This window comes from Cetorhinus maximus, chromosome 2, assembly GCF_964194155.1.
Source record: "Cetorhinus maximus chromosome 2, sCetMax3.hap1.1, whole genome shotgun sequence".
In the NCBI taxonomy this organism is placed as follows: Eukaryota; Metazoa; Chordata; class Chondrichthyes; order Lamniformes; family Cetorhinidae; genus Cetorhinus; species Cetorhinus maximus.
This window is the reverse complement of record NC_135880.1, coordinates 197,280,737-197,306,532: the sequence shown is the minus strand read 5'-3', so window position 1 is coordinate 197,306,532 and position 25,796 is coordinate 197,280,737. Positions and strand designations below refer to the sequence as shown.

Sequence of the window (25,796 nt, the reverse complement as noted above, 5' to 3'; positions counted from 1 at the left end):
TGCAATTTGCATTTTTTGAATAGATCAGTCAAAAGAATGGATAAAACTTCCCCCAACTGGGAGACGCCAAGCAACGTGTTTATATTACTAATAAAATTGGTGGAATGAAAGGATTATTATTAGGAGAGGTGAAGATTTTTAAAAAGCCAAGTAATACAATGGAAAATTTACATTCAATGGGGAAGCTAGGTATAAACAGAAACAGGGTTTGTGTGTGTCAGTCAGAGGCATTAAAGATATAACCAGCCTGTAAGCCTACAACTGTCTGCAATAGAACCAAGTTGCAAGGAACCTCATTTTGAATTTGTAAGGTCAAATGTGCTTTGCCTGGTGTCTGTTTAAAGTCTATGGGTTATTGTTGCCTTGGTGAAGATTTGCCTGGGAGTGATTAATTTGGGGATTTGTTTAAAAGTTATTATGGTAGTCATTTGTAGACATGTGTATGTGTTTAGTTTGTTGTTAAATTAATAAATGTTTAAATAAATTTTACATAAAAAAACCTCTTGAGGTTTTGTGCTTTTATTCCTGAATTCAGAGCTGTATCTCAAATATACCAATTGAAAATATAGGTTATGACAGTTGTTCAAGTTTCCCTCTGGGATTTAAACAACTCAGCCTTTACCAACTGCTGTGTCATAACAATACTTTCTCGGAATAAAATACAAATTGCAAATCGCTGAGATAGCTTGGCCAAGTTTTCTTATGGAATTTGGTCTTCCCAGCAATTACCACCTGCCATATCATAACAAAAGAAGCTGTCTAAATTGATGTTACACCCCAACCTTTTGTCAGTAACTCTGCAAATTAGTTCTCTCCAAGTATATGTCCAATTGATTTTATTTAAATTGCCATGAAATCTAATTCCACCAACTTTTCAGGTGATATATTCCAGATCCTGAAAGACCTCTAGATAAAGAAATTTCTTATTTCCCCTCTAGTTTTTTTGCCAACTATTTTACATCTGTTATCTCTAGTTGCTGACCCACATGCCAATGGAAAAAATTCTCCCTACTTGCTCGATTCCTCATTATTTTGAATGCCTCTATAAAATCTCCCCTTAAATGTCTATGCTTTAAGGAGAACAACCCCAGTTACTCTTGTCACTTCACTGAAATCCTTCAGCACTGGTATCATAATAGTAAATTATTTCTTCTGCACCCTCTCAAAAGTCTAATCAGAGATTTATAAATATTTAGCATGACTTTCTTGTCTTTGTAATCAACACCCCTATTTACAAAGCCACTTTCAAAGATCTGTGAATATGCACCCCGAGGTCCCTTCACTCTTACAATTCCTTCAAAATAGTGTGATTTAGATTATACTACGTTTTAATGTTGATTCTCCCAAAGTGCATCACTTTGCAATTATTTGCATAAAATTGCACTGCCGTGTGTAACCTTCATTAGATTACTCTATTATTTTGCCATAAAATGTATAAATTATCATTATTGATGAGTCTTGCTTTTCTGAATTAGGTGATGTGCAAATTCATCACCATACAGGATTTTCTTATCACAGCAAGTAAATTGTTTCCTTCCTTTTGGTAATTCTGTTGCTGTCCTCTTTCTGAACCAATAACTCATCCTCCCCAAACACCCCCCTCCGCCACCCATACACACACACACACACCTGAAAATGAATGAAAGTAATGCCACATATTAAAAATAATGAGTTTGATCAATACAAGAAACAAGTTCATTGCCTTCAAATGATGGCTAATTTTTGCATGCCTGATATTCTTTAGTGCTGCATCAGATTTGCACAGAGCAGTCTGGTGACACTACCTGACACACCATATGTTGGCATGCAGTTATCAGTATGAAGTTTGCGCCAATGATTCCTCATATGGTGAGGTCCTAGTTGAAGACTGAATTCTAAACAATCCTGTGATTTCAGAGACTCGTAGTAGATTGTGACACTTGAATCTCAGTGTAAATGTCCAATTAGCGCAACACAGTACCATGCGTCCTGGCTTGGTGAAAGGGGGGAGCTGATTCAAGAAAAAGGAATGAGGATTCAAATCTTACAGTTTTGAGAGTCTGATTTAATTCAAGCAGCCTCACAGTTCATTTCAAAAGGGATATTCAAAGTCCAAACCTTGTAATCAAACTGAAATCACAGTAAGGAAATTCATATAATTTGTGGCAAGTGGACTATAATTAAAAATGATTGCAGTCAAAACAAATATGAATTTGAAATTATAATACACATGGAGCTTTAGAAACAGATGTAATGACAACAGACTCACAGTACTGGTTTTGAACTGCAGTTTAATATTGCATTCCTCGGCCCAACTCTTCTAACCTGAGCAGTGAAGACCATCAAAGCTTTCAGCTTTCCAATTGGATCTCTTAAAGATACATTGCCCTTTAGTTTCCCTATCCCAAAATAAGGGAATAGCTTTCAACATAGCTGTATCAAAAAGAAAGCCAGTCAAATAAGGTATGCCAGGGAGATCCGATGGCACCAGAGCTAAGTAGCCTGCATTTATGCTACTGTTGGCGTAAATAATTATTTATGCCACCAACTATATCTGCAGGCCCCAGTACACCTCCTGGGCACGATGGAGGAACACTGCCACAGGCTTAGGTTCAGCAAGGGGGCACTGCCGAGCTGTATCATTTCCTGCTGGGAGATTTGGTTAATTTTCACAATAGGGAGGACATTGCTAATGGAAAAGGAATTACTGCCCTCAACTTGCACACACTCACCTCTCTCCGAAGTAAGATAGCGATCATCCATAATACTGGCCAATTGCTGTCCAATGTCAATTGACTTAGGCGCTATTGGACATTTTCATCAACTCCTCCATGGAATAACAACACGGACAGACCATAGCTGCCAAATTTCATCACACTATTGAATTTCTCAAAGTAGTTACCTATGGTACTCAAATGATCATTCACACAGCAGCTTTCAGTTCCTCCTCTTGTCATTACCTGGGAACTGTGTCTCACTCTGCACTACCTCCTCAAGATTGCAAGCTACATACACCATGAAATACATAGTTATACAGGCTTGTGAACATTGAAGACTGACTATGAGATGCTGGCTTGCTTAGCGGGTGCTGCTAGGCTGCTCTTCTAAGCTTACAATAATAGGAGAGGAAGTATGTTACAATGTTGGGCCCAAGAAACACCTTCAAGTGGGGGCTCCATTGCATATAATGTGTGATGTTATTGTGGGTGTATGCCTCTATATCATTGCATGAATAGCTGGGCAAGACATAACAGGAACATGGTGTTACTAACCCCAGGGGTAAAGGATCTTTGGCTTTCTCCTCCCCCATTCCTTTGATGCTCCCATAGGCAAAGATATCTAAGATGGTTGCCTCTGAAAGGTAGTTATTATTTTGGGGCCCTCTTCAAGTTTGTGTTAATTTCATTATTTTGTGTTACCTTGTCATGCAAGGAAGTAATTTTTGACTTCAGTAAACTTAAGGAGCATTTATAATGATGAATATGTACCAATATGCATTGTGTCAATAACTGAACATGCATCATTGCAGTTAAGGTGCATTAAAGAATATTCCTTATGAAGCCTCATTAAAACTTTAGGATCTAACGTAAGTTGCAGTCTGTATGTGTGCCGTGTCACTTTATGGCAATGCATGCTTTGAATGCACTTTGTGCCATGCATAGTTGGAGTAGAAACTTGTACTTAATATAGGAAATTGTTGAATCACATTTTGTTACATTTCCTCAGGTCTGCTAACTCTAAGCATAATTTGGCTAGGTTCTCTTGTGTTGCAAGAGCTGTCACTGTGTCATGTCCTTACAGGCATTGTGGATGGCTTTTCTGGGACTCCTTTACCTAGCTGCATGCATTAGCACCTCAAGGATACCATTCATAAAAGTTCCCATGTTCTAACTGGAACCCTATCATTGGACGGAGCATAAACCTTCAATCTCCTTCATTTCTTTTTATGTCAAGTGGGGGCTGCTTAAATGAGTGCAGCAGGGCTTGAAATTTTCTCTTCAGTGGCTCGGCCATCCACAGGCACTGGTTCAAACCAAGCAATTTGGGTAGGAATAGCCATGTGCTACAAATTGGAGGCAACACACATGAAAAAAGGAATATTTATCATTATATTTTAACATTGTTATGAAAACAAGGATTGTGGGGTGCACAAAGTGAAAGGAAGGAGGAGAGGTGAAATGGTAGAACAGCAGGAGAAAAACAAACAAAATATAGTTCTAGATTCTTACAACAATGAACAAATTGGGGTTATGTGATATAAAGCAGAAGCAAATAAAATACGGAAAGAACAAGAAAACTGAAATAAGTGTAGACTGACCAAGGACAGTTTGGAAGTAAAGATTTTTAAGAACAATCTTGAATACAAAATCTTTTTATAGTCATGTCTTTTGAACTCTAAAGTAATTGGCAAATGCTTAACATGACATTTTCCTGAATGCTGTTTTTACACATTTTTTATAATTGAATTCATGTTTCAACTAAAATAGTAAGCAGAGAAATGTCATATGAACACATTCAGCATGCATCCGTTAATTGCTAGGCTGAAATGTCCCACTCTAATCGACTTACAACAAGCTGTGAGCAAACCACTACAGTGTTTACATACAAATACTGTGGAGCCCTCTTGAGGCTAACTGCAGTTTGTCTGTAAAAGGGACAATTGCAGTGATTACACACAGGTTGTATGGGCTCAGTCTGGTTAGGATAAGCTTCCTAAATAATAACTGTGGAAAAATCCACAGCCTGACCGACAGGCTTGGCTCCTTGTTAGGTCGAGGATGCTGCAGAGGAGGCCGTAGCTCAGAAGCACATAAATTTTTAATTGTTTCAATTGATGAAGCAGACAGGTTTCATAAAGAAACAGTAAAACTTTATTACAGAGACATCTTGAAGTGCTTGCACACTAGCCCCGATGTCTGTCCAAAAACCCCCATGCCCCTTAGATTGCCTGCGCTAAGAGCTCACTGTTCGAAGCTCCTGCAGTACTTCACATGACCCATAATTGACAGGAGAGGGACAATACATGAAGTTACCACATTTCCTCCCCCTTTAGTTTTTTACAATTACTCTTTAAAAACACTTTTGTACATTAAACAAACATATACACAATTTCAGGTGATTATAAATCAAGTCTTTGAGGTGTTCTTTGTGTATGGCTAGAGCGGCATAGCTCTACCACTGGAGGTTCCTGAACAGGATTGACAGGATCTGGAGCTTCACTATGAGACACACCATTGGAACTGAGCAGTTCAGGATTGGCAACACCTCTGAAATATCTGGAATGTTTATTCTAGATCGATCACACACCTCAGAAGTCAACGGTTCAACGTTAATCACAGGGTGATCAGTTAATTGTTGGAATGTCTCTCTGGCGCGGATATGATCTATCTGCTTACGGACGATTCTATCTCCAACTTGTACTTGGAAACGTAATGAACCAGTCACTGAAACAATAGCTCCCAGAGTCCAACAGGATCCACTGTTGAAATTCTGCACTTATACCGTGTCACCTACACTAAATGTGTGAGCTTTACTGCGTATGTCATGGTTAAATTTCTGATTACTCTGGTTCCGCGCTACCTTCCCCTCTAAACTCGGAAATACCAAGTGTAAACGTGTACGTAGATGGTGTTTCATTAATAACTCCGATGGTGTTGAACCCATAGTCGAATACGGTGTTGTACGATAACTTAAGAGAAACCAGGAAAGTTGAGATTCCAGAGTGCCTTCCGATAACTTTTTCAGACCAGACTTAAAGTTTGTATAGCCCTCTCGGCTAGACCATTCAACGAAGGATGCCAAGGAGCTGTCTTTACATGGCGGATTCCATTCTGATTCATAAATTTCTGAAACTCAAGATCATGACTGTACCATTATCAGAAATGACAAGTTTAGGTAGACCATGTATGCTGAAACAGTGACGTAGCTTCTCGATAGTTGAGTTCGATGTTGGTGATTTGACTTTGTATATATCCATCCTTTTGAATGTGCATCTACAATTAACAAGAACATGGTACCTAGGAATGGTCCTACATAATTGATATATGGTTGAACCCAGGGTCAACCAGGCCACTCCCACTGATGCAGAGCAGCTGAAGCAGGCAGCTTCTGTTGTTGCTGTCAGTGGAGACAGTGCTTGACCGTGCTTTCAATGACACTGTCAATGCCTGGCCACTATAGACAGCTTTGTGCAAGCATTTTCATCTTTGACAGGCCTGGATGCGCACTGTGGAGCTTCGTCAGAGTGGATGTCTACCTTGTGATGGGACCACAGCTCTTGAACCCCACAACAAAATTCCGTCTTGACAGCTGGAACTATGGGGGTGGCCCACTCAGAGAATTGGACAGGTATATTATTCCCAGGCTTTCTAACCTGCACAGATCTGCATCCACCTTTTCTTTCAGTGTACAAGGCACGGATCTAGCCTTGAAGAAGCGTGGTGTCACCTGGGGATCGACATATATCTTGGCATGCATGCCTTTCAACTTTCCTAATTCATCCCGAAAAATCATGTTGTATTTCTTCAGAAGTTCTGGAATTCCATCTGATTTTAGGTGAAATATCTCGGACCAGTCGAGTTTTATCTTCTGTAGCCAATCTTGACCTAAAAGACTGGGTCCCACCCCTTTCCCGATTATCACAGGCAGTTGGGTTGTCTGTTGCTTGTAACAGACTGGGACAGTGGCAATGCCCTTGACTTGAATAGATTCTCTCATGTAAGTTATTAACTTACCGGTTATCTGCTCCAACTTAATGGTCGTATTCCTTCTTTAAGGTACCTGAAAGTGTGCTCTCCAACCACCATAGTTGAGGCACCAGTATCCACTTCCATACACAGTGGTTTCTCATTTACTTGTACTGTCACCATAATAGGCTCTGTTTTCACAGCAGTTACATTATACAGGGAGTACAGATCAGTATCAGCAGCTTCAGCCTTTTCTTTATGAAACCTGTCTGCTCCATCAATTCAAACAATTCAAAATTTATGTTCTTCGATCATGGTTGTTTGGTGTCTTGCAGCCTGCTCCAGCTTTGTTCGGCATTGCCTAACCACATGCCCTTTCTTATGACAATAATGCCATTCTGCCTCTCTGAATTTACAAGTATCTGTTCCGTGGTAACCTCCATATCTGTAGCAATTTTGTCTTGAAGTCGTTGAAACATTTCTGTTAGGCTTCTTAATGTTTCTTTCAGTGAACATTGAATCGTACTTTAATTCTGCAGGTCTGGTTTTCACGCCACGCTTGACAGTAGGTTCCCACCCCACATTAAGTACAGCACCATTATCCATGTGTTGCAAAGCCTGCGAGTCTTTCGCAGCACTTTCCACAGCAAGGGAGATTTCTAGGGCGTGTTTAAAGTCGCTGTAGATTTCGGCGCTGTATGGCATCATCCTTGGCTCCGCATGCCAGTCTGTCCTGCAGCACATCGTTTAATGCGTCCCCAAAGTCGCAGTACTCCATTAACTGCTTGAGGTTCACCACATAAGTTGCGATGGACTCTCCTGGGGCACGAACTGTTGAATTAAATTTAAAGCGCCGCATTATCATGGACAGCTTTGGTAGAAAGTGTGCTTTCACTAGGTCCACTAACTCACTAAACGTCTTGGAATCGGGCGCGCTTGAGACAGTCAAGTTGCGCATCAGGTTGTATGTTTTACTGCCACATACCCTTAAGAGGATCGCTTTCCGGTTTTCTTCAGCAGTTATTTCATTTGCTACAAAGTAAAACCTGAAGCACTCAACATACTGGCTCCAATCTTCAATATTGGCATCATATGGATCGATTCTTCCAAACAGTGGCATGGCTGGTGAGTAGTTTTTAAAATTAGATTTACTTACAGTAACAGGGCGAGGTACAGAGTTGAAGTCAATTTTACCCTCACTGCTAAATGTTTACTTGATGGAGTAAACAGGTTTTGTAAAGAAAAGTAAGATTTTATTACAGAGACCTCTTGGAGTGCTTGCATGCTAGCCCCGATCTCTCATCTGAAAACCCCCACGCCCCTCAGATTGCCCGCTCTAAGAGCTTACTGGTCGAAGCTCCCGCAATACACCACATGACCCGTTTGACTGAGAGGAAGGAGGGCCAATTCATGCAGTTACCACAAGACCGATCGTGGTACAATGTGGGTGGTCAAGGTATGATCATGAGGGGTCAGAGAGAGTTTGGGGGAGAGATGAGGGGTATTCCAGGAAAGATCCAAAGGCAATATGGGTTTGCGGGGAGATATCAGAGGGGGTCCAAGAAAGGGAGAGATGGGGGGAGCAGCGAGGGAGAGTCGATGATCATGCAAGGGGTCAGTGATCATGGAGTAGTCGATGATCGCAGAGAAGTTGATGATTACATAGGAGTCAGACACAGAGGGGTTTGGTGATCATGGGGAGTGTTCAGTGATCATGAGGAGCTTGTTGATCACTGCGGGGAGTTTGATGATCAGGAACAGTGTCAAGGGAGTTTGGGAGGTGGAGGCTGTTACAGGATAAACTTGTTGGGCCAGGATGAAGTAGCACAGTACCAACCTCATACTCGAACTCTCAAACCTTCCTTTCATATTCCTTTGGAGGATTTTAAGCTGAGAATCTCTGTCCAAATCCCTACAATATAAGAGCAAACGTCAAGTATCCCCAAGTTTCAACCTGATTTGGCTCCAAAAAACCTATATAAACCCTAACCAACCCATTCCTTATAATGATCTGAGGAAATAGTAAGATGGTGATACATTAAGTGTAGAATGGTGTTATGTTTTTGTCATTTCACTCTAAGTATTCTACTTGGATTTAATATCATCCCATTAATGAACCTTAATTTCTTTTCAAATCAGAATGCAACCTGCTGAATATCTAGGTAAAGAAAGAATGCAGCAGAGGTCAAACAGAGAATCCTTGTACTCAAGCTTACTACACTATTTCATGTGATCTCAACTTCAAAAGAAAAAAAAAACTCTATCAGAACGCGGCCTAGGCTATAAACCAATGGACAGATGTTTTGAACATTAAAACAAGTAAATAAGCAAACAGCATATTTACCACTATGTTACAACCGGTCCCCAGGCCCCAATTTGTTATGATCCCGGTTGACGTACCCCAAATTGTTATGCCCTCGGGTGAGGAGGGATGAACTGGCTCCCCTTCTTTATTCAACCCCCTCGGTTGGTCGCAACAAGGTTAATTTAAAAAGGATCCCTTCCCTCGTGGATACCTTTTCCCAGTCCAAATGTATTTATGTTTTAAAAGGAGCCAATTTAACCAGGCTGCATTGAGTTAAGGAAAGAGTAAGCTTGTTAGTTATTAAACGTGAGAAAAAATTATAAAAACGCAACACACATACACACAGATTAGAAATGTGAAATTTGAGTCCAAAAATAAAAGTTAAAAAGATATACGAATCAGTCCTTTGGCTTGTCTGTGAGGAGTAGATGGTGAAACATTGAAGCCGTTAAGTTGGGGTGATTCCGGTAGCGCTGTCTTTGGCAGTTGAGCAGTTGGGTTTGAGATTCTTGGTTCTGCAGGTTAGCTGAAAGGAGTTGTCCTGTTTTCTTTTTGACTGTGGCTTTGTTAACTTATGACTTGCTTCCAGCAATCAGAGAGCAAGCACAGGGATGCCCAGCTGGTGTTCTTCAGCTGTGAACTTCACAGCACACACCCCAGAACAGAACACCAGATAAGCACATAAAACTAGGGTTGCAGTTGGCTTTTTTAAACCCCTTTCCTTATATATTCCTGGAAGGGAAAAAACAAACATGTCTTTCACCCAGATCTGTTTTCTTTTCAACTCAGTTCATGTCCATAGTCTGGGGTATAACTCAAAGGGGGTGGTTTCCGCTGAAATGATAATCATTTTCCATTATCTCCACAACCACAGGAAATTACAGTTCAGTTCGCATTGTATCTGTTCCTTTGAAGTGCCTCTGTCTGAAGTAGGCCCTGTCACACCTTTCCGATGCAACATTCCATTCTCTCTGAACTATTTTGTCAAGTAATCCATATAAGAATTTTCCAGCAAGTGGTTAACTTACAGTCTCAGCCAGCTTTTGCTTGTATATCTTTTTTTAAAAAACACGTCTTACTTAGAAGTTCAATATGTCCATAAGTATTTCGGGGATAGGATCCATGGTCACGACAACTGTTACAATCTCCTCAAGTTGTCAGAACAACAAAGAATGTTTTCCTGCTTTAACCCTCAACATAAAACTTATCCTTGAAACAAAATTACTCAATTCTCACATGGCAGAACATTGGGTCTCATTATGTTTACCTTGATATTGAGCAGATAAAGGCACACAATGTTTCATAGAGTTGATGGAGCATTTGGATTGGCACTTAACAGATATAATAATAATAATTATGCCCTTTTGTTTGACAGGAACAAACCACATACACGTGTTAATGGATTCAGCATATCAGGCTATAGTGAATATGCTGTACAGATTACCGAATCAACAAACTGTAACCAAGTTTAACCCTGTGAGCTCCTCAACTAACAAGAAAGAATCCAATAAATAAGTGCTTAATTTTTGACAAAGCTAATATGAATATTTTTAAAAACTAACTTTTTTTCAATGCTAATATTCCTTATATAACACTGGAAACTCGTAATCTGAGAAGAAAAGACAGACATTTTTATTTAAAAACAAAAAACTACTGCAGATGCTGGAAATCCAAAACAGAAACAGAATTACCTGGAAAAACTCAGCAGGTCTGGCAGCATCGGTGGAGAAGAAAAGAGTTGACGTTTCGAGCCCAATGACCCTTCAACAGAACTGGACATTTTTATTTGTCTGTGCTGGACTGAGAAAGGTCACACTGATGATGCCTCCAGTATCAGAACAAACTAATACCAAGGCACTGTGTCGCTCCACTTTTGTGCAGAAGATTAAACAATGAATAAGCAAAAAATCTGATGTACCCATACCATACATCTGGGCCAGAATATTACCCTCGTCGGGTGGGCACGCGCCCGACCCGAACGAGTGTAAAATGATGTGCGATGATGTCGGGCAAGCGTCCCAACGTCATTGCACACTCGGGAGATATTTCGGTAAGCAGGCGTCCGTGGGGGTCGGCAGCGCGCCCGCTGACAATTAAAAGGCCTATCAAGGCCATTAAGATCCCAATTAAATGTTATTTTTCGCTGCCCAACCAACCTTAGTTGGCGGGCAGGCGAAAAGGTCAAGCGGCCTTTGCACTTTTTAGGAAACCTCATCCACAGGCGGGATGAGGTTTCCAACAGCAATTAAAAATAAAATTAAAATTTTAACATTTCATTAAGGTCATGTCATGACAGAGTCACAAAAGGGGACATGTTTCTTACCATTTTAGAATTCTTTATTTTTCATTTTCTATATGTTCAGCTCACTGAGGCAGCCCTGTGCCTCAGGGAGCTTTTCCTCTGCACATCTGTGCGCATGCATGAACTTGCACGCTCGCCCTCCACCCCGCATTCCCCCCTCCCCGCCATGCACACACAGGCAGGGTGAAATCGCCGTCTGGCCCTGACCGCAGGCAGCGGTCGGCTTCCTGGCCGCCCCCGCCTGCCCCCGCTGAGCCAGCCCGACGAGGGCACAATTCTGCCCCTGGTTTTGCAAATGCATACAAAATACAGACCTTTTAAAATCCATGTTTCATCTTTTTCCCCTCATTCCTTGGACTCTTGCAACCAGCTATACCACAAGGCTTCCTTCTGTCATCAGAAAGTAAGCTGGTCCTGCTCCTACCTCTAAGTTGCAGTGTTCTGGTGTTCTGTTACCAAACAATCCTACACCTAGAAATCTGGCCTAATTGATCTCACCCTGTGAATGTACACTTCAAATAGAATTACATAAAATCACAGAAACAGGCTATTCAGCTAAACTGGTCTATTCAAGTGTTTGTGCTTGACACAAGACTTCTCCCACAATACTTCATCTCACCGCATCAGCATAACCTTCTATTTCTTTCTCTATCATGTACGTGTATAGTTTCATCTTAAATAGAGCTACACACCTCAACTATGCCATGTGGTAGCAGGTTCCACATCTAACCACTCTCTGTGTAAAGATGTTTCTTCTGAGTTCTTTATTGGATATATTAGAAACTCTCTTGTGTTTATCACTCCTAGTTTTGGATTCCCCACAAGTGGAATCATTTTCTCTATGTCTACCCTGTCAAACCCGATCATAATTTTAAAGACATTAATTAAGGCTGGGTTTCAAAAATAATTATTCTCCAATTGGCCAAACCCCAACAACTACCAGCCAGTTGAAGATGTAAAAGAGGTGTTTACAGCAGTATTAGTGATGAACTAAAGACACTTAGAAATTGGTAAGCACATCATTTATGGATTTCTACTGTAGTCTACAAGTGAGTGTCACATATTTGTGAACCTTAGGTCATCTTCCAATGGTCATTGACTTTAATCAGTAACTGAGTACAAGCACCTACCTTGAAAACGTGGTTGTTGTAGAATCGATCCTCTAATTGTTCTGCCCATTTTGCAGGGTCTATACCAGTGGCTGAAATTAATGTGGGGGATGGGAGGAGGAAGAAAAAAAGAGTTGCAATAAAGAACATGGAAATAGTTACAGCACAGTGCATTCATTTCAAAATAGTGAAGCAAATTTAACCTTTAAGAACTAAGTTAGAATTTACAGTGCTCAGAAAGGCTTTATTTTTATTATAATATAGATAAAAACAAAACACTGCGGATGCTGGAAATTTGTCTTTATTTTTATTAGCCTAGATATGTCTATTTATTATAACATACAGCACAAGCCAAATAATTGTAAATGCTTGTTATAGGATTGATGTTTTATTTAATGCCACAAGTATGTCCATGAATAATGCCTTTACATTTCAGCTGCTAAAGCACCCTTGGATACAGTGGACAATGGTTATACTACTGGATTAGTAATCCAAAGGCCTGGATTAATAATTTGGAGACATGGGGTGGAATCGTCCCAGAATTGCACTAAATGCGGTAGCTGGCATGTAAAACAACGTTGTAACCACCAGCCGCAATGGCGGGTTTTCGTGCCCTATCGTCCACTTCCCGCCTCATTATTTATGCAGTCACAGGAAACACGCTGTGTCGCTGGCAGGCTTCCTCTGATCTGCCCACCATGCCATCACCTTGACGCTTCCTCACGGCAGGCAACATATTTGAACAGCAGCCACACGCAGCTCTCAACACTTGCAGCCCAGGACTGATGCACAGAAGATAAGACCTTGAAAGGCAAGAAGACTGCAGCCCACCGTTTTTCAGACGCTTCCCTAGAATGCCTTTTGGATGCCGTGGAGGGCCGCCATGATGTCCTCTATCCCCACTGTGGCTGCAGAATGCCTATCAGTGTCAACACTCCAGCTTGAGAGGGTCAGTGCCAACACTGCACAGAAGAGGTTCGCCATTCAGTGCAGAAAGAGGAAAGATGATCTCATCCATGCCGCCAGGGTAAGGCAACCATCTCAGAACTCTAAACTCACACGCTCACAAGCCCATCAGACATTCACTGGTATCTCATTCATTGCCAGCTCAACGGACATCACTACTCACTCTCTAACACACACCTTCACATCTCCAACTGACCTCATCTCCCCTGGAGACTGCCTCCTCAGCCCTCACCCTCTTGAGGCCACTTGCACAGATCAACATGTGCCCCCACACACAACACGGGATACCCTCCTTTCCCAGTAATGCCCTAGTCCTGCAGCCTCTTCCCTTACCTGAGGCCACTTCTCCCCCTTCCCCAAGCAAGCCCTAGCCCTGAAGCCATTGAAAAGCCACCCCTGCCTCACGGCTGACCTCATAAGTGGAGACCTGCCCATGAGCCCCCCTAAAAGTGATGTTGTGCTGTCTGCAAAACCTGGGGCTGATGACCGCGAATGCTGCCCAAAGCAAGGTAGGCAAACAAACCTCAAAGTCCCGAATGAAGTGCAGTTTGCCAGGTGCACGTTGCTTATGTTCAGTTGTGAAACACGTCAGCGTGATGTGCCTGGATGGCCTAGCTTAGGGGGATGATTCCGGCAGGTAGGCAAGATGATGAGATGCAAATGCATTGAAATTAGGTTCCCAATGTTGGACGGCACGAAAGATCATTGATGGGCGGAGCAGACGATTGCAAACTGGCTTCACTACAGCATAAAACCGATTTTTGTCCTTTTTGCCATATTGTCCGCTCACGCCTGCCATGGCATCCGACGCCAACAAGGGCAGAAAATTTCAGCCATGAGTTCACATCCCACCGTAACAGTTGGCAAATTTAAATTCAGTGAATTAAATAAATAAAGCTAGTATCAGGAATGGTGACCATCAAATGACTGCATTGTTGGGAAAAGCCAGAGTTTGCTAATGTTCTTTACGGAAGGAAAACTAGCACCCTTACCCAGTCTGGTCTATATTGCTACGATCCCTGCGGAGACCGATAAGTTTTAAAAAGATACTTGAATTTCCAGTGACTGACTGAAAGGATCACGCAACAAGGTTTCAAGCTTTAATGCTTTTATTGCTAACCAATCATTAGTACAGGCAACTTATAGTTTAACCTACAGAAGACTTCCCATGTGGCTTTTAACATGACCGGCAATCCCACACCACTGTTATACATTACACTGTCCCTTAAGTGGGCACTTTATTCTCCCGGAACTAGTCCAAAGCTATTTTCTGCTCCTGATGGCATGCTTCATTTTTCCTTTCCCAACTGGGTAACTGCTAATTCCAGAACTCCCTATGAGACTTGGAGACTAAGGCCAGGATTTTCCAGCCCCACCGCGGGGGTAAGGCGGCGCCCCCAGCCAGAGGTCCATTGACTTGAGGTGTGACCGGACGTTCCCAGCGGCGGGCGGGTGTGGAAAATCCTGCCCTAACAGTCTACTCACAGCCAACGCAACTGCTCTTACCATTGCTTACGGGTGTGAACATCCAGCACCTTCTTCCCAGTAAAAAACCTGGGCCCGCCCTTTAACCTTTAACAACCAAGCCACACAGGCTTGTTGTCGGGCAGAATTCAGAGCAGGTCACATGACCCCCTCATTCCTCCAATTACCTTAAATCAAAGACGCAGTCCCAAAACATAACAACCTTATAAACTGTATTTGTAACAAATATGACTCCAGACCTACAATGTGGTAGACGTTTAACTGCCCTCTGAAATGCCCGAGCATGCCACACAGTTGCACCACCTCTTTCTCAAGAGAAATTAGGGACAGGCAATACATGTTGGCCTTGCCAACAGTGACAACATCCTATGAATGAATTAATTTAAATAATTTCCATTGATGTGCTGCACATTATGCAAGTTACATATTGTGACTAATCACTGGATTGCTAATAAAATCTGTAAACTATTTCAAATTATTTAACTCTTCCAAGTTTAGAATTAAGCTAGCTAGGTTTATGTTCTGAAAAAGAGTTGTTTGACTCAAAACATTAACTTTGTTTCTCTTTCCACAGATGCTGCCAGGCCTGCTGCGTTTTTCCAGCATTTTCTGTTTTTATGTCAGATTTCCAGCATCTGCAGTATTTTGCTCTTTATAGATTTAAACCAGCCATTTTTTCATATATAGATCATTTTATTTTATAACTCACATATGAAGAAATACATTTACTGATAAAGTTTCACAATGGCAAAAACTGCTCAATCTACCAGTTGCCCTGATTTTTGATCCAAATCACAAATATGAAAATTCAATTCCATTTCTCTCAAGTTCATATTTGGTTAGACGCATTGATTCCATGTGTTGTAATGCTATCAGTTAAATGGCTCACATACGAGACATTCAGAGACTGTCTGCACTATGAGTATCAGGTTGGAAAAATGGCAAACGATATCAAATGTTTTAAACATTAATGAGCCCATTGCCCTTTTCTCAGTAGCTATCAGGAAAACTAGTGAAACATAGGTGATATTCCATTTATTAGGTAGGTAATCATATTCTTGAGGATTTGTTGCAACGGGAGTCACTTGATCAACTTCATTTACCAGCATACAAAGTGGTGCATGCTGGAGAGGCATGAGCTACTATTTGTCGCTTGCTCAATTATACTAATAGCAAAACCTGAAACCTCAGTCATTTTGAAGGTAACATCACTGCTTATATCCACTGGCTGTTACAATTAGTCTTTCTCAGCACAGTTCATATATCCACATGGCTACAAGAAAGCTCCACTAGTCATTCTCATAAATAATCCAAACCATTCAAGTTGCCTAGTAAAATTACTACTTGTTGGCTTTCATGGAATCATACAGCATAGAAGGAGACCTTTCAGCCCATCATGCCTGTGCCAGCACTTTGGAAGAGCTGTCCAATTAGTCTCACACAGTTGTTCTTCTCCACCTGCAAGTGCATCTGCAGCCACCACTCTTTCAGGCAGTGCACTCCAGATCATAACAACCCAAAAAGTTCTCATTTTCACCCAGGTTCCTTTGCCAACTGTGTCCTCTGTTTATCCACCCTCTTGTCAGTGGAAACTGTTTTTCTTCATGCTCAACACAGCTGAAGTTCCTCATCCCTGGTATTATTCCTCCCTGCACCATCTCCAAGGACATTACATTGAGTGGAATTTTCCTGGCCCGCTGGCAGTGGGTGTGTTTGGGGGCATGTGCGGACAATGTGGTGAGAAGGCCAAAAATCAGTTTCACAACGTCGTGAAACCAGTTTGCAGTCATTATAAGCCCAGCCCGCTGGAATCATTCCCCCATGCTGGATCATCCGAGCACGTCGGTGTGATTGCACGCCGACGTGTTTCACAACAGCATATATAAGGAGTGCATTTGGCAGGCTGCACCTCGAGGGGAACTCAGAGGTAAGTGCACAGTAACGTTGCACAGCACTCACGAGGGTCGTCTGTTGGACTTCAAAGTTAAGGCATTCGGGCGAAGGCACAGGCAAGTTGCTTTTTCCTGGCTGGCTGACAGTGCGGTGCTAGTGCAAGGACTACCCTGCAGTTGAGGCGAGTTGGTGAGGGTGGTGTACAAAGGGTGCACTGCGGTTGAGGCAACTCAGCGGGGAGGGTGCAGAACTGCACTGCGGTTGAGGCAACTAGGGGGTGCCAAGGGTTGCACTGCGGTTGAAGGTAGTGCACAAGCACGTGCGGGGTGTGGGCAAGGGAAGCGGCCATGCATTAGGGAAACCTTGTATAAAGTGACCATTCCTCCACAGCTGAGGCAGTTCAGGCGCAGTCACATTGACATGCTTGGAGTCGGGCTTCTGGCTTATCTGCCTACTCAAGCAATGCAGAGGTATTAAATTGCAACCAAGTGCTCCAGAACCCCTCAGGCACAGACTACAAACTAATGAGGATTTCACTGGGCTGCAAAACAGTTGGACGACTAGGCACATTGTACAATCTCCTTGCAAAAGCCAGCCATGGAGCAGCCACTGGTGGAGGCGCTCACAGCCCCTTGCATGTCATCATTCCGGTTTGGACCAGTCTCCCCCACAGTTCAAGCTAACAGTGCAGCCTTGCAGTGAGGGTTAGGAGAATGCCTGTGCCTGAGATGAGAGCACAGCATGCAGTCCAGTGAGCAAAGCTGTGGCCAATTGGTCTTGTGGAGTGGGGCAGAGGTTGGTGGGGTTTTGGGCATCCATGCAATGCACTATTCTCTGGCCATCCAAGTGGTGGCCAGCACTCTCCAGGATGAGTTAAGGGGCCTTCAGACTTAAAACACCAAAGCAAACCCACACATCTCTCCCTATCATACAGCAGGAGGAGTACATCAGGAGCATGGAGCCTGGTGAACTAGCTGAATGCCTCATGAAGTATGTGGAGTGGAGACAAAGAAGAAGAGGGTGACAGAGACACCTGTCTGCGCAGAGGGAGAAGGGGTGGCTGGAGCTCCCACACATGCTGCTGAAGAGCCAAAACTAGCCATCACTGGTCAGCGCCTAGCTAAACCCAGGGTCTAAGGGCACCGTTTTTCATTCCTGCAGATGACTAAGACCCAGTGTTGCCAAAGACTGCGCATATTTAGGGAATTGGTTGGTCACGTCTGCCAGCTGCTGCAGGATTTGACACCACGGGGACATGGAGGGCATACATTGCCCGTGGCCATGAAAGTGACTGCAGCGCTCAATTTCTACTCCAGTGGCTCCTTTCAGGGCTCCTCTGTGGGATATTGTGAGTCTCCACCCACAAATGCATCCATGAAGTCATGGGCGCCATCTTCACAAGGGCACACAACATTGTGCATTTCATCTGGGAGCAGGAAAGCCAGGATACAAGGGCGGTTGGATTTGCTCAGATCTCAGGGATTGCACAAATCTTAGGTTTCCCACAGTTGCAGGGTGCCATCAACTGCATTCATGTGTCACTCAGTTCAGCTGGTGTGAGACCACCACAAACGCAGCCTGCAGGTCTGTGCACGGTTCCCAGGAAATGTGCACGGCTCCTACATTCTCAGTCGATCAAAGATACCGCTGACGTCTTCCAGGGTCCACAGAAGCTGCAGGGATGGTTCCTTGGGGACAAGAGCTATCCGTGGAGATCATGGCTGATGATACCCATGCAGTGGCCTCAGACTGCAGCAGAGCGTAAGTATAACGAGGCTCATGCTACAACTCACACCTTGATGGAGCAGACCATCGGGATGCTGAAACTGAGGTTCCAGTGCCTGGACCGGTCTGGTGGAGCCCTGCAATATAGTCCACAGAGGGTGTCACGTATCGTCGTTTCCTGCTGCGTCCTTTACATTCCGGCGCCACAATGGGTGGAGGAGGAGCTGGCTGAGGAGGAGATGGAGAAGTTGGACATCTGCTTCAATGAGGAGGACGTCGACAGGGATCAGGGTTGAAGGCGGTGAAGCCATTGCACTGACCAGACGAGGCAGGCATGCTCAGGAGGCACTCCCAGCTGCGAGATTTGTGGACAATGATGATGACATGCAGTGAGGAGACACCATAGATCCTCACATTGCGTCTGTGAATGTTTGACTCCAGTCTGGCTGATGGCAACGCACATATGCTCTGTGAGAATGCTCCTGTCATGGAGACGCAGTAGAGACCTTAATAGTTGCTCGATTCCAGGGGGATGATGATGACATGCAGTGAGGACACTACTTAGATCTTAACATAGCCTCTGTGAATGTCTGATTCCTGTCTGGCCGAGGGCAGCTCGCTTGAGTTCTGTGATCAGGGTCATATCATGGAGATGCAGCCGTGAAACTTTAAATGCACCTGATCCTTTGTCAGCCTTCAGCATCTGACCCCTTCAGGAGCACAGCATCACTGGTTACAGATGTTGATTAGCGGTGGGCCAGACCCACCTTAAAGGTGCTGAGAGCGCACAGAGAGAATGACGAAACTCTGTGAGGCCTGCCCACGATATTCTGTGAGCAATGACAAGCACTGTCGATGTGTAGGCATCAGTAATGTGTCCAGGGAGTAAAAGGCTGGGCCATCATTTTGGTCTGAAGGCTGCACAGATCACAGGGAAGAAGCCCTGGACTGGGACACCTGCCTTCATCTTGTGCAGGAACCAAGGTTTCACATCTGAGTGACACGAACACTGCTCATCAGAACAAGGAGCAATAGGCAGGGAGACATTCTTGGGTGTATATTGACAACGGTGAACATTATGTACAAGTGATTAACACCCGTGCCCAGGCTGTACAACTACATCTTCTTAACTTTCCTAACCCTGTCGCAGCTGCCTTGGTGCTCCCCCGACATCCACAGCAGAGGTGGAGGCAGCCTGCTGACTGCTACGCCCTATCTGTGATGACTTTAGCTGGCATTCTCTGGAGGACTGAGAACTGGAGGGCCGCGGCCTGCTTTCGGGGTCCTGTTGTGTGACAGTGACACTCTCTTCAACCTGTGGACCTGGAGCTGCTGGGGTCACAGGAAGCGGGGACTGGAGTCACGTAAATGGATGGCCCCGGGGCGTGCACATACTGATCCTCCTCCTGAGGACCCCTGACTGTCTCCTTGAGGAGAAGGGTAGCTGGAGTGAAATCAAGCTGCCCCGCACCCCTCTCGTGTAAACACTGTTGGAGGCCAACTATGGCATCAGAGATGGAGTTCAGCCCACACAGCAGTGCAGGACCGATGTCCTGGACCAAGGTCTCCATGGCGGCTGCCATCCTACCAGTGTTGGCCTCGGTGCATTGTCACGCGGGCACTATCACCTCAGCCTGAAGGCGGACGGACTCCTCCATTGTGCCTTGCAATCTGAGGAGTGCAGCAGACATCCCTTCCTGATGTTGCCGAGCTTGTCTTTGCAGCTCCAGCAACTGTGACATGACCGAGTCCAGAGGTTCGTCATCTGACTCGGACTCAGCAGATTTCTGGCCTCCAGCAGTCGTCCGAGTGCCGAACACCTGGGAAGTCCCTGCCATCGCCTGCTGTGGATCAGAGAGAGCGATGTGCTCACCAAATTATGATCCCAGGTCTACTCTTTAAAAAGGTCCCACCGAAGTGCTTGCCTCTGCACTGGTGGAGGGTGTGGGTGAGCACTGTGACGGGTCTTCAACAAAGGTTCCTTCAAATTCCTCTGCATAGGTTTCTTCGGGGATAGATTGGAGGCCCTGGTCATGGACTCCATCGGCTGTTTTCCAAATGTGCTTGCAAAAGCAAGGAGAGGTTATTAGTGCGCGGCAGAGGACTGCGGAACAGGACACATCACTCAAAGCATGGTTGTCTGAGGAATGTTGCACTGCTGGATTCTCACTTTGTAGAGCACTGCCAACTTCAGCGTTAGCACAGGAATGGTCCAGGTCCTCGTCAGCCTGCTGGATGGCTCTATTTTCAAGTTCTTGAGGGCTTTGATTTCGGGCATTCCTCCACCAGTCTGCGACCTCTCCCTCTTGTTGTGTGCCAGCTTGTCCTGCATGAATAGAGATGGAGAGAGTGTAAGCAGGATGCCTGACAGGCAGCTGATAAGTATGCCTGGCACATGTGGGTGGTGAGTGGTCCCATGGATGGGATGAAGACATTGAAGGTGTATGTGGGAGAGTGAATGATGATGTCCCTTGAACTGGCAGTGAGTGAGATCCCTGTGGATGTGTGATGGGTTTGTCAGTGTGTGAGTTGAGAGTGATGTAAAGACTGACTTACCCTGGTGGAACGGAGGGGATCATTCATCCTTTTTTGGCACTGGGTGGCTGTCCTCTTTTGCAGAGTGCTGGCACTGACCACCGCTGACACCACCTTCCATTCTGCATTAGTGATGTTGTTGCCCCTCCTGTGGCAGAGTGGGGGTGGAGAACATCAAGACAGGTCTCCACTGTGTCCAAAAGGTGCTCAAGGAACATGTCATTAAACCAGAGGGCTGCAGTCTTCTTGTCTTTTGGGGCTGTGTCTTCTGTGCAGCAATCCTGGGCTGGAAGCACTGAGAGGTGCGCACTTTAAATATGGCGCCCAGCGTGATGAAACGGCAAGGCGATGGCGTGGCAGGCGAATGACCCTGCCCACCATCGAAACGGTGTGTTTCCCAGAAATGCATTATTAATGAAGCAGGATTGGGAAGATGCAGCATGAAAAGCCACCATTGCGGCCGGTGGGTAAAACATTCTTTTTCCCACCCGCTTGCTCACTTAGTGCAGATATTCTTTTTCCTGCCCGCTTACTCAGTGCAAATCTGGGACAATTCCGCCCATCCTTCTTGTTTGCAATATTCCCGCCCACCCCTTTCATGAACCACCTCTTTACTGGTGTCACGCTCAGTACAAGCATAAGGATATTGGATATTATGGACTGTAAGATCATACTTTGTGAAAGTCGCCACAAGTGGCTGCAGATTAACATGTGACTTTGGGCATTTAAACTGTGAACAGTGTTTGATCCTGTGGTCAAAATTTAGTTCAACATGGATGTGAATAAGAGTACTTCCAGGCACCTCTGAAGTTTACATATCTCATTCTTTAAGGATGAGACAGCTTTTGTGGACTATGGAATTCCTAGACTGTTCATCTCCGAGTGTCATGTTGAACAAAGGGGTATATTTGAGCTCAAGTTGAGCCAGATATAACACTATTGTCAACTGCCATTGTATCGTAGGGGTCTGGACCCAGAAGTGTTAACCCTGCAGTAATGTGACTGAAGCTAACTTTCAGGGACTGCAGTGTAATACAACCTGAACAAAGCAAGTCTGGCAAAGAGGAATAGTTGAAACACCAAAAACATCTGAAACAGCGAAACCCTCATAGCTGAAAGTCTTCTAATGCAACCAAAGTACTGTACTTGTGCTGTACTTATTTCACCTTCCAAGTCCACATGATAACCAATCTCCAGGCTATTTGCCTACAAGAGGAAGCTTTATGAGAATCCTTTATTTCTAAAAAGACTTTCACTCCAACTAAAGTATCAACTCAACTAAGGAGACATCAAGCCCGCATCAACATAGAGACTAAGTTAAATTCCATTTTTATAATTACGGCTTTAACTTCATTGGTATCTAATATTTGCATGTATGATAGTGTGAGCGAGACGAGTATCTAGTTGTTGCATTTTAAAAATCTGGGACAAGTGTGTGATAATAAATAACCCTCTTTATTTTTAAAATCATCAACAAGCCTGCTGCTAAAATTTATTTTAAATTAGGAAAAATCACTCAGGGTAAAGAAATACACATACCTTACACACAAACATCCTGATTATGGGCTAGAAGGGACCACACAAATTCTATCTATAACGCTGGGGTAAAGTTTGTAGGCATAGCTGCCCATGAACCATAGTTCAGTAGCGTACCCAGACTCTGTGTATATCAGCAGAACATCGAAGGTATCATTCTGTCCTGGTCAGATGTCCTTGTGGACATATTTTCCTGCACAAGTTATTGGAGCAATCCATAGCTGGTACACTGGCTAATGCCACAGACTACAACAACTTGCATTTATATCGCACTTTTAAGGTTGGTAAACAACCTAAGGGAGTGCACAGAAGCATCATCAATCAAAAAATAACACTGAGTTGAAGAAGGAGCTATTAGGAGTGATGATTAAAAACTTGGTCATAGAGGTAGATTTTAGAAGGATCTTAAAGGATGAGAGAGAGGTAGAGAGGAAGTGCATTCCAGAGCTTCGCACCCAGATTGCAGAAGGCACAGCCACTAATAGTATGGTGAAGACAGTGGGCAATGAACAAAAAGCCAGAGTTGGAGAATGCAGAGATCTCGGAGAGTTGTAGGGCTGAGGGAAATTACAGAGATAGGAAGGAGCAAGGTCATGAAAAGATTTGAACACAAGGGTGAGAACTTTAAATTGAAGAGGGTGGGAGATTGGAAGCCACTGTGGATCAACCAGCAAGCACAGCAGATAAGGTGTGAAAATGGTTGCAATTACCTTCCCTCCTTTCCAGCAGCTCCTCGAAATATATGGCAGCGAACTCTATGATGTCATTTGGCTGATGCCTCAGCACCTCTCTGGACAGGCCCTCCAACAAATTCCCGAAGCCACGGGGAATCCGTAGCGTAGTGTTGGAAAATGGCACTGACATATTGACACTACCTGCTAAAAATAAGATTCAATATCCCACCCTCTTTTTTTTATCTCTCCCTGGCCTGAATATAATTAGTCTCTGCTTCCTGTCCCAGACACAGACACCGGCTTTTGGACCTAGATCTCCAACTGACTTAATCCTCTCAGTCCCACTCACAGGTCTCAGGACTTCTTCCAATCCTTGTTCCTCTCCCAGTACCACTCCCTCTCCCAGCCCCTCTCCCTCTCCTAGTCTCAGTTCTAGTCCCTCTCCCTCTCCCTCTTCCAGTCCCTCTCCCTCTTCCAGTCCCTCTCCCTCTCCCTCCCCCTCTCCCAGTCCCTCTCCCTCTCCCAGTCCCTCTTCCAGTCCCTCTTCCAGTCCCTGTACCTCCAGTAGTCAGGCTCTCTCCCAGTCTCAGTTCCTCTCCCACTATTAGACCCTCTCCCAGTCCCAAATCTCTCTCCTGGTTTGATCCCAGTTTAATCCTGGTTTGATCCTATTGTTTTTGGATCCCAGTCCCAATCTGATCCCAGTTTAATCAGGGTGTCGGATTGATCCTTGTTTGATCCCCCCCCCACCAACCCTGTTTGATCCCAGCCCTACTGTTAACCCGTATGATTCCGGTGCCAATCTGATCCTGGTTTGATTCCAGTTTTGTCGTGATCCGGGTTTAATCCTGGTGCTGGTCAGATCCCAGTGCTGGTTATATCCTTGTCTGATCCTGGTTTGATCCCAGTCCCGGTGTGATTCTGGTGTGATCCTGGCCTGATCCCGGTGTCAGTAAGATCCTGGTGTGACCTCGGTTGATCGGTGCTGGTTTAATGCCGGTCCCAGTTAGATCCTAGTCCAGGTTTGATCCCGGTCTCGGTTTAATCCCAGTGCCGGTGTGATCCCGATCTCGGTTTAATCCCGGTCCCAGTTTAATCCGAGCCCCAGTTTGAAAACGGTCCCGGTGTGATCCTGGTGCCGTTGTGATCCCGGTCTCGGTTTAATCTCGGTGCCGGTGTGATCCCGGTGTGATCCCGGTCTCGGTTTAATCCCGGTCTCGGTTTAATCCCGGTGCCGGTATGATCCCGGTGTGATCCTGGTGCCGTTGTGATCCCGGTCTCGGTTTAATCTCGGTGCCGGTGTGATCCCGGTGTGATCCCGGTCTCGGTTTAATCCCGGTCTCAGTTTAATCCCGGTGCCGGTATGATCCCGGTGTGATCCCGGTCTCGGTTTAATCCCGGTGCCGGTGTGATCCCGGTCTCGGTTTAATCCCGGTCTCGGTTTAATCCCGGTGCCGGTATGATCCCGGTGTGATCCCGGTCTCGGTTTAATCCCGGTGCCGGTGTGATCCCGGTCTCGGTTTAATCCCGGTGCCGGTGTGATCCCGGTGTGATCCCGGTCTCGGTTTAATCCCGGTCTCGGTTTAATCCCGGTGCCGGTGTGATCCCGGTGTGATCCCGGTCTCGGTTTAATCCCGGTCTCGGTTTAATCTCGGTGCCGGTGTGATCCCGGTCTCGGTTTAATCCCGGTGTGATCGCGGTGCCGGTTCTGTTTCGGTTGCTCGGGGGGGTTGTTTGTGTTGAACTGTTGCCTAGAAACGCCTCGGTTGAATCAAACTACGGAACGCGCAAGGGGTCTAAACGCTAGAAACGCGAAAATCAAAACCCAACTGCCACTGATGTCATCTCAAATTCTATTTTACTAATGTCACCAGTAATTAAATTAACACTGTTAATGCACCAGGGCCATTTAGTCAGCACTTTATGTAATTTTTTTATAAGTAAGCAGATATGAGTTAAATAATGAAGCTATAGTGGGTTCATGCCCAAGTAGAAAGGTGTCCAAAGAGACACAACTTCAGAAACTCGCCTGTGACATCTGGAGAGAAATAATTACACTGAAACTGCAGCAGGACATGGGATTGAAATTTACACTATACATTTCCCCATTCCTTCATTCATATTGGAGGAAAGAAGCAAAAAGTAGGTGAAGGATTTAAGGAGATTCCAGTATTGAAGGTAAAGGATTTATTTTTTGAGGGGTCTGGGAAATTTTGTGACAGTTGTATCAATTTTATTCCCCCCCACACACACCCATCCACCCCTCACCAACTTCTGAGGTACTGGGAATAAGATGAACCACAAATGGATTGCAGCATTACAGGAGCATGAGTTATGCCTGCATCTGTAGACTGAGCTGAGCTGCACCAACAAATGATTAGCGCATGTGATAACTCGAACTCAAGGTGAAATGAAGATATATATTAATTTAGTGATTTCATAGCCTCAGGGTGTTCTGTGCACTTCACAATGGATTAAATATTTCCAAAGAGGCCACTGTTGTTCAGCAGCAAATTTCTGCACCAGAAAATCTTGAAAGCAGTAAAGATCTAACTGAAGTATACAAGATTCTGAAGGGGCTTGACAGGGTGGACACTGAGA

At 44.5% G+C, this 25,796-nt stretch overlaps 1 protein-coding gene across 1 annotated transcript in view; it reads right to left on the bottom strand.

Moving 5' to 3' along the window:
* Positions 1 to 24,810, bottom strand: part of LOC144669167 (uncharacterized) — a 79,674-nt gene extending 54,864 nt beyond the window's left edge. The window contains exons 1-2 of the mRNA XM_078531583.1: positions 23,232 to 24,810; positions 12,403 to 12,473 (exon numbers count right to left, since the gene is read on the bottom strand). Coding sequence (XP_078387709.1) covers positions 12,403 to 12,473; positions 23,232 to 23,385 — 225 coding nt within the window. The 5' untranslated portion in view covers positions 23,386 to 24,810. The remainder of the gene's footprint in view (positions 1 to 12,402; positions 12,474 to 23,231) is intronic.
* Between the last annotated feature and the right edge of the window lie 986 nt (positions 24,811 to 25,796).